Consider the following 9,015-nt stretch of genomic DNA (forward strand, 5'->3'; position numbering starts at 1 on the left):
ACGGTTGATGTTTCGGGTTCGGGGACCTTTCCTCAAAATTGGTTTTTATTTAGTGAGGTATTGGAGGTGGAGAACCAGTGAATGATGAATTGGAGGAGTCTGCACGATGAACTGATGCAGTCAGGTTACAACAAGACATCTGAAGCAACCTAAACAGGAAAATCAAAGTGATCACACTTTAATGTAGGACTTTGGAACACCAATGGTATTGTCACCTATTCACATACCTTTGCTCACTGTTGTTCTGATAACATCTAAGAATACTAACTTCAAAATCTGAACAAGCAACTTCAGTGAGGTATGAGTGAGGGGTTTTCCTTACATGAGGCTAAGGAGTCATGTAACTGTCTCATCACCTCAAGCAACTGGCCGGATAGGGGGAATCACTTTCCCAGCGGGGGTCATGAAGAGGGGTTGCAAATTATTCTCACCAGGTTTCTACAGGAGCTGTTAAGTGTGAACAAAACCCCAACCTAACTCAAGTGAGGCAGAGACTGAAACGACCCCAAGTTAAGAATTGAGCCCCTGCGTGTCAGTTTGCCATGAGCGATCGCTGCTGCATGACTGCCATTTAACTTTTTGTCCTCTTCCCACTTTTGAAGAAAGTATTAAAGCCACGCTGTGCACTGTACGACTCTTCATCATACAAAGATGACTAAAATTTCAAATACAGTCTGAAATTTTGGGAGGGTTAGGGAGATGGTGGGTGTTATCCACAGGTCCTGATCTCTTTGCAAAAATCTGAGGACTCCATCATGGTTGTGACTGTTGCTCACGGGAGCTGCTGACTCCTCACGGGGCTCACTGGCATGAGCATTGACATCTGCGGGACTGCCAGTCTGAGACAAAGGATTAACTCCACACATCCAGAAAGTTTGCCAGCGCATCCGTGTGCCTGTAGAATCAATCAGGGTCAAGTTATATGCTCCATCGAAGCTCGTTCGATTGCCTCCACTGCACGTTCTCCCTAAACAACTTAAACCTCCGCCACTTCCCGTTGCATGGCCCTGATAGTTTACTCTCGAAATTAATTCTGCCTGCCATCTCTGGATGAAACCAGAGAAAACATGGCAAAGGCAACCATGGCGAGAAAATTGCCAGGGAAATTCATTATACTGGCCAAACACCTCCTGCTAACAATGCCATCGCTCCTCACTGAGATGAGCTCATCTCTCTCTCCCTGGAATATACAAAGAAATTTTGAGCTCCCAAGTCGTCTTTTCGCATCAGTCAAAGATGTAGCTTTCAATGCAAGAACATGCTTTCTATAATGTTGTTGACCGATGGGAGGGCCTCTGACGACCCGCTACTGTCTGGCTCTTGTTAACATGGGCTCCAGAGTAATACGCCTGCCCCGGTTCCTGTAACACACAATGCATATTTAACAATAGTGAGGGACAGCAGATGGAGAGACACTATTACAAAACAACTGGAAGTCAGCACAGAACAAGGACAGTAAGCTAATCAAATGCCATCCCTTTTAGTCTTTAACCCTGCCACAAATTCCAAACCATTTGTCCCCTAACTCCCAAAACAGTCCTCTCTCACAAATCCCCTTACACTGCGATTACAGTTTGGATCCATGAACATCTTCAATAAAGCCAATTCTTCTAGAATCCTACATCACCAGTGAAGACTCTCTTCAGATTCCTAACTCTCCACTGAAGACCATCTGTCCAGATCACTAATTCCTTCCATTGAAAACCATCTCTCCAGATTCATAACTCTCTGGAGACGAACACCTGTCCAGATCCCTAACTCCTCCAATTAAAAACAATTAGAGTCTTGGGACTCCTCAAAGACCATCCCTTAAGACTGGTAATACCTTCTTGGAGATTAACTAATTAAAACCCGTTGATTCAAACAAGTGTCACATGGGAAAGATGATATTTAAAAGGTGGAGCTCCGTACTGAATATGAATATATTCCCAGACAAGAGCTGCTGTCTGGAAAGCACCAATCAGGAAGTCACTCAAAGCCAGGCTCGAGCTCCCTAACCCAAAGGAGAGGATTAAAGTCAATTCTGTAGCCCTATTCTAGAAAGAATCGACTCTAAGTTTTTGTTGACATAATCTGATTCCTAATCCGATAACGTGACAATTTTTTAAGATTTGCAACCGAGTTTGAATCCCTCCTTAGAGTCTTCCCTGTCTCCTTTTGTCAGCCAATCTGCCAGATTCTGCCCAGCGATTCCATTATCAGTGCCACAGGCCATTTGGTCCAACTGACTCCACTTGAACCCCCTCCTGCCCTCACCATGTCAATCCATCAACCTATATCTTTGGCTGTTAGGACTTTAGCCAGTGTCTCATCAAACGTACCTATGTTACTCACATCAACCATTCCCCACTGTAGAAAATCACACATTGCCGATTTTCAGTTATAAGCAACAGCCTGACTCTGATGGCCCATACTTGGGGTCTCTCCTATCAATGAAGACATCTCCCTGCAAGTCCTTGAACATCACGACACCCAGTCTGTCAGTAGAGGGAAACCATCAGCTTCTCACCAGTCACCATGTGGGAGCAGTGAGGTGCAAGCTCAGCCTAATGTCAGCCATGATGAGGTCCTCATGAACGGAGAGCAGTGAGTCCAAGGCATGTGGATCTGATCTTGGAAGTCCAAAATGATGACTTTGTAGCAAAATGGTGTCTGCATTGAATATAACACAGCTGCTAGTGTATAACTGTAAAAATGTGTATTCTGAAAATGATTTTCTGTCCTTTTTGCTATCAAGGGTCTCATGACAGAAAGAGATTTCAAACCACAAACTTAGCCAGGGGCCAAGCAGTTAAAGGGACATAATGATCATGGGGACAAAAATAACCCTTGACCCCACGGTGACCCGGTGTTGAATTAGCATTACTGCCTGTGAACAGCAGGCGGAGGTTAAGCATTTAAGGATGAGGACTGTCATCCGGACTGGGTACCACCACAAAGCCTGCCGAAACCACAGACCAACACTCGCAACACACCGGGGGGGGCGCAGAGGCTGCCCCTGCCGCACCCCCTGGCAGATGCATTGACTGCCTCCACCCCGTCCCCTGGGGGGCACAGAGCATGCCACCGTCCCGTACCTGGGGGGCGCATGGACTGCCTCTGCCCCATCTCCAGTGGGGACACAGTCTGCCTCATACGTCTCCGGGGGACACAGAGTCCCCCCACCCCCCCCGTCTCCAGGGGACACAGAGTTGTCCCCCCCCCCGCCTCCGGGGGGACACAGAGTCTCCCCCCCGCCCCGCCTCCGGGGGGACACAGAGTCCCCCGTCCCCCCCGCCTCCAGGGGACACAGAGTCATCGTCCCCCCCCCCGCCCCGTCTCCGGGGGACACAGAGTTCCCCCCCGCCCCGTCTCCGGGGGACACAGAGTTTTCCCCCCCCGCCCTGTCTCCGGGGGACACAGAGTTTCCCCCCCCGCCCCGTCTCCGGGGGACACAGAGTTCCCACCCCCGCCCCGTCTCCGGGGGACACAGAGTCCCCCCCCCACCTCCAGGTGACTCCCCTCATGTGACACATTCTCCATTCTCAGTTGGGAAGCTGCAAGCCAGAGTTAAAGCAGACTGCATCTGTGTCTCACAGGGGTCATCACCCACCATGTTTTTAATACATTTTTTGGGGAGGGGTAGATGTTTGTGAACTGTGAGAGTCCCTGGCTAAGAAAGAAAGGAGGGAGGGTGGGATGGCTATCAGGAGGGTGATTGAAGGGAAAGATGTGGGGATACAAGGGGATATATAAAAAAAAAGGACAAAAATTAATGTAAACCTTTGAAGTCTCATTTCAACATCAAGCATTGCTTTTTCAAAAAAACAAAAAAGAGAGAGAACTAGTCTCAGAAATATGTAGCGAAAAAAATTGAATTTTTCCCAGGACATTCTTATACAACTTTGTTTTTGTAATTTTTTTTCTTCATGCAAATATCATGGGCCCAAATTATTGATGTAAGTTGCCTGATTCCATGGTATGCTATTTTCTTTGTAAAAAAGAGAGAGACACGTTTTAGGATTCTTTATACTTTTTTAAAAGAGAGAAAAAAAAAGAAAAAAAGCATCTTTTTAATTGAAAAAGTGATTTAGCAAACGAGTTTTTTTGTTTTTTATATATAATATTGTTAGCGATAGTTTGCGTATTTTTAAACCGTTGTCATATTTTTAAAAAACATAGATGCGAGCTAGGGTTGCAAAGAGTACATTTAAGAATAAAAGTTAAACAGGAAAAGTGGGTTTACCAGGAAAACGTATGCTTAACGGGTAAAAAAGTAGTTTAAAATGGGAAAAAAATAGGTTTTGCAGGAAAAAAAATAATTAGCGCAAAAACATCAGGTTTGATGAAAACAAAAGATAGATTTAATAGAAATAGAGTAGGATTAACAGGAAATAAGAGAGTAGGGTTAATGGAAAAAAGTACAATTAACCAGGAAAAAATGTAAATTTAACTCAAAAGGGGTATGATTAACAAAACAAAATAAGTAGATTTCACAGAAAAAGACCACTTAATGCAAAAAACAACACGTTTGATGAAAAAAGGGTCCGATTTATAGAAATACAGTAGGTTTAACAGAAACTTGTTTAACTGAAATAAGTAGGTTTAAATGGGGGAGAAAAGTATAATTTGTAGGAGGTTTAAAAGTAAGAAACGTTTAACAAAAAAAAGGACGATTAAAGGAAAAAATTTTGTTTAACAAAATTAGTAGGCTTGATTGAAAAAGAAAAGTGGTTTTAATGATTACTTTTAACAAAAAGCTTTAACAGGAGAAAAAGTGTAGGTTTAATGGTAAAAGTAGGTTTTATGGGAAAGAGTAAGTTTAATGGGAAGAGTATGATTAATGGAAAAAGATGTTTAACAGATACAGCTTTTAAAAAATGACGCTTAAAAGCAAGAAAAACTACGTTTACTAGGAAAAAAAAGTGGTTTTAATGAAAAATGAGTGTTTAATGGAACAGAGATTTAACAAAAAAGTGACATTTTAACAGAAAAAAGGTTTAATGTGAAAAGAGGAGTTTTAACGTGCATGATTAACAAGAAAAAGAGGGATTAATGTAAAAAGAGAGGGGATCAATGAAAAAGAAAAGTTTAATTGGAGAAAAGTAGGTTTAACAGGAAAAAGGTCAGAAGGTTTCATGGAGAAAGTGTAGATTTAATAGAAAAATGGTTTAATGTGAAAAGAGAGTGTTTAATGTTAAAGAAAAGAGAAAAAGGTGTTTAAAATAAAAAGGGAGAAGTTTAATTGAAAAGAATAGATTTAAGAGGGTTTAATGTAAAATGAGTTAAAAAGCGTTAAAGAAAAGAAGTTTTAATGGACAACAGTAGGTTTAAGAGAAAAAAGGCAGAAGCTTTAACAGAGAAACAGTAGATTTAACAGAAAAAAGGTTTATTGAGAGAGAGTTTATTGTAAAGAGGGGGCTTAATGTAAAGACAGCATTTTGTGTGGAGAGAGGGTTTAGTGTTTAAAAAAGTTTAATGTAAAAAGAGAGGGCTTAACATAAGAGTTTAATGTAAAGAGAAAGTTGAATATAAAAAGGTTCAATGTTTAAAAAAGGACAGGATTTAACGTAAGATCTGAATGTAAAAAGAGAAGGTTTAATGTTAAAAAAGTTTAATGTAAAAAAGGGAGAGGGTTAAATGTAAGAGTTTAACGTAAAGAGTGAGTTGAATGCAAAGAGAGAAGGCTTACTGTTTAAAAAGTTTCATGTAAAAAGGGAGAGAGGGTTTAATGGAAGGAGAGAGGCGAATGTAAAGACAGGAGGTTTAATGTTAAAAGAAAGTTTAATGTAAAAAAGGGAGAGAAGGTTTAATGTAAGAGTTTAATGCAAAGAGAGAGAGTTGAATGCAAAAAGAGAAGGCTTAATGTAAAAAAAATTAATGTAAAAATAAAGTAGGTTTGAGAATTTAATAGAAAGAGCGAGCGGTCAGTGTTTTCGTTGTTGTCTATTTTTTTTCCTTCTTTTCGTGAGAAGTAGTTTTGAGATTGTGAGTAGAGAAGCAGCAGCAGGAGGAGGAAAAATGTTTCTGCTCTCTCTCTCTTTTTTAAAAACTTCTCTTTCGGCGCTGACTTCTCGCGTGTTGTTTTTTTCTCTCCCTTCCCCCTCTCTCTCTCTCTTTTCTCTTCAGGGGGAGAGCTCATCCTGCCCATCCTGACAGAGGACGCGCTCGAGGTCCCTTCGACGGTCTCCCGCTCCCCGTACCCGGTGGTGGCGCCGGCGCCGACTTACCGGCCGTTCGTCCGCCTCCTGGAGTCCACCGAGGGCTCGCCGAGCCTGGGCTCCAAGATGGCGCCGGCGGCTCGCCCTCCTTCTCCCCCTCCCCGCTCTCCCCAGTGCCCGGATGATTGCGTCACCGACCAGTGCCCGGATGATTGCGTCACCGACCGGGACAACAACAACGACGACGACGACGATGAAGGAGATGAACAAAATGGCGGCGCGGCGCCATCTTCCTCCTCCTCCTCAGGTTACGGCTCGGGCGAGATCTTCGACTCCAGCTTCCCGCCGAGCGACGACGAGGATTTTTACGGCGCCCCTTCCCAGCCGCTGGTCACCGACCGCACCGCCTGGGGAGACCGGGGACTCTCAAAGCCCAGGCCGGGGGTGGAAGATGGCGGCGCCGCCTCCTCCTCCTCCTCCTCCTCCTCTTCCTCCCCTTCCAGGCCGCCTCCCGACATCACCTTACTGGTCACCGACGGCGTCCGCAAGCTGCCGGCGGCCAAGCTCGACCCTCGGCCGCCTCCCGCTCAGCCGACGGTTGTGTTGGCGGGCGGTGGCGGGGAGAGGAGGACTCGGGCCCGCCATCACCCTCCGCCTCCCTCCTCCTCCTCGGTATTAACCTCTCGCCCCGTCCCCACTGCAGGAGTGGAGCCTCCGACCACGGGAGGAGGCGGAGCGGCGGCGGCGGGCGGCAGGCCGGGCCAGGTCGAGGTGGTGGTGCGGGAGTCGGGCAGCACCACGGGCATGGTGGTGGGCATCGTGGCGGCGGCGGCCCTCTGCATCCTCATCCTGCTCTACGCCATGTACAAGTACCGCAACCGCGACGAGGCGTCCTACCGGGTGGACCAGGGCCGCAACTACATCAGCAGCGGCCTGGGCGGCGGAGGAGGGGGAGGGCCGGCCTCGGCCCACAGCAACGGCGCCGCCCTCAAGGACAAGCTGCCGCCGCCGGCCGCTGCCTCCTCCTCCTCCTCCTCGGCGGCGGCCAACAACCTCATCCCGTCCTCCTCCTCCCCCGGGGCTGGCACCGTCACCGCCAAGGCCATGAGCAAGGGCAGAAAGAACAAGGACAAGGAGTACTATGTGTGAGGGACAGGCAGAGAGGGACAGAGGGGGGTGTGTGAGGGACTGAGGGGGGGGGGGGTGTGAGGGACTGAGGGGGGGTGTGTGTGAGGGACTGAGGGGGGGGGTGTGTGAGGGACAGGCAGAGAGGGACTGAGGGGGGTGTGTGTGAGGGACTGAGGGGGGTGTGTGAGGGACTGAGGGGGGTGTGTGAGGGACTGAGGGGGGGGGTGTGTGAGGGACTGAGGGGGGGGTGTGTGAGGGACTGAGGGGGGGGGTGTGTGAGGGACTGAGGGGGGGGTGTGTGAGGGACTGAGGGGGGTGTGTGAGGGACTGAGGGGGGTGTGTGAGGGACTGAGGGGGGTGTGTGAGGGACTGAGGGGGGGGGGTGTGTGAGGGACTGAGGGGGGGGTGTGTGAGGGACAGGCAGAGAGGGACTGAGGGGGGTGTGTGTGAGGGACTGAGGGGGGGGTGTGAGGGACTGAGGGGGGGGTGAGGGACTGAGGGGGGTGTGTGTGAGGGACTGAGGGGGGTGTGTGTGAGGGACTGAGGGGGGTGTGTGTGAGGGACTGAGGGGGGGGGTGTGTGAGGGACTGAGGGGGGGGGTGTGTGGGGGACTGAGGGGGGGGGTGTGAGGGACTGAGGGGGGGGGTGTGAGGGACTGAGGGGGGTGTGTGAGGGACTGAGGGGGGGGGTGTGTGAGGGACAGGCAGAGAGGGACAGAGGGGGTGTGTGTGAGGGACTGAGGGGGGGGGGTGTGTGAGGGACTGAGGGGGGGGGTGTGTGAGGGACTGAGGGGGGGGGTGTGTGAGGGACTGAGGGGGGGGTGTGTGAGGGACTGAGGGGGGGGGTGTGTGAGGGACAGGCAGAGAGGGACTGAGGGGGGTGTGTGTGAGGGACTGAGGGGGGTGTGTGTGAGGGACTGAGGGGGGTGTGTGAGGGACTGAGGGGGGGGGTGTGTGAGGGACAGGCAGAGAGGGACTGAGGGGGGTGTGTGTGAGGGACTGAGGGGGGTGTGTGTGAGGGACTGAGGGGGGTGTGTGAGGGACTGAGGGGGGTGTGTGTGAGGGACAGGCAGAGAGGGACTGAGGGGGGTGTGTGTGAGGGACAGGGGGGTGTGTGAGGGACAGGCAGAGAGGGACAGAGGGGGTGTGTGTGAGGGACTGAGGGGGGTGTGTGAGGGACTGAGGGGGGTGTGTGAGGGACTGAGGGGGGTGTGTGTGAGGGACAGGCAGAGAGGGACTGAGGGGGGTGTGTGTGAGGGACTGAGGGGGGTGTGTGTGAGGGACAGGCAGAGAGGGACAGAGGGGGGTGTGTGTGAGGGACTGGGGGGGTGTGTGTGAGGGACTGGGGGGGGTGTGTGTGAGGGACAGGCAGAGAGGGACTGAGGGGGGGGTGTGAGGGACTGAGGGGGGTGTGTGTGAGGGACAGGCAGAGAGGGACTGAGGGGGGTGTGTGTGAGGGACAGGCAGAGAGGGACTGAGGGGGGTGTGTGAGGGACTGAGGGGGGTGTGTGTGAGGGACAGGCAGAGAGGGACTGAGGGGGGTGTGTGTGAGGGACTGAGGGGGGTGTGTGTGAGGGACTGAGGGGGGTGTGTGTGAGGGACTGAGGGGGGTGTGTGTGAGGGACTGAGGGGGGTGTGTGTGAGGGACTGAGGGGGGTGTGTGTGAGGGACTGAGGGGGGTGTGTGTGAGGGACCGAGGGGGGTGTGTGTGAGGGACAGGCAGAGAGGGACTGAGGGGGTGTGCGTGA

The 9,015-nt window shown here is 50.2% G+C and overlaps 1 protein-coding gene and 1 long non-coding RNA gene across 2 annotated transcripts in view; one reads left to right on the forward strand and one right to left on the reverse strand.

Moving 5' to 3' along the window:
• LOC122543998 (neurexin-1-like) overlaps positions 1 to 7,320 on the forward strand; it is a 1,169,973-nt gene extending 1,162,653 nt beyond the window's left edge. Inside the window, exon 19 of the mRNA XM_087983596.1 lies at positions 6,109 to 7,320. Coding sequence (XP_087839722.1) covers positions 6,109 to 7,289 — 1,181 coding nt within the window. The 3' untranslated portion in view covers positions 7,290 to 7,320. The remainder of the gene's footprint in view (positions 1 to 6,108) is intronic.
• On the reverse strand, positions 163 to 2,516 carry LOC148136205 (uncharacterized). The gene is made up of 2 exons (XR_015754585.1): positions 2,400 to 2,516; positions 163 to 1,361 (listed from the first exon to the last, which is right to left on the reverse strand). It is a non-coding gene; the product is annotated as an uncharacterized LOC148136205 (long non-coding RNA).
• Positions 7,321 to 9,015: the final 1,695 nt, after the last annotated feature.

This window comes from Chiloscyllium plagiosum, unplaced genomic scaffold, assembly GCF_037043375.1.
Source record: "Chiloscyllium plagiosum isolate Xiang-an unplaced genomic scaffold, Cpla_swu_hap1 HiC_scaffold_46, whole genome shotgun sequence".
In the NCBI taxonomy this organism is placed as follows: Eukaryota; Metazoa; Chordata; class Chondrichthyes; order Orectolobiformes; family Hemiscylliidae; genus Chiloscyllium; species Chiloscyllium plagiosum.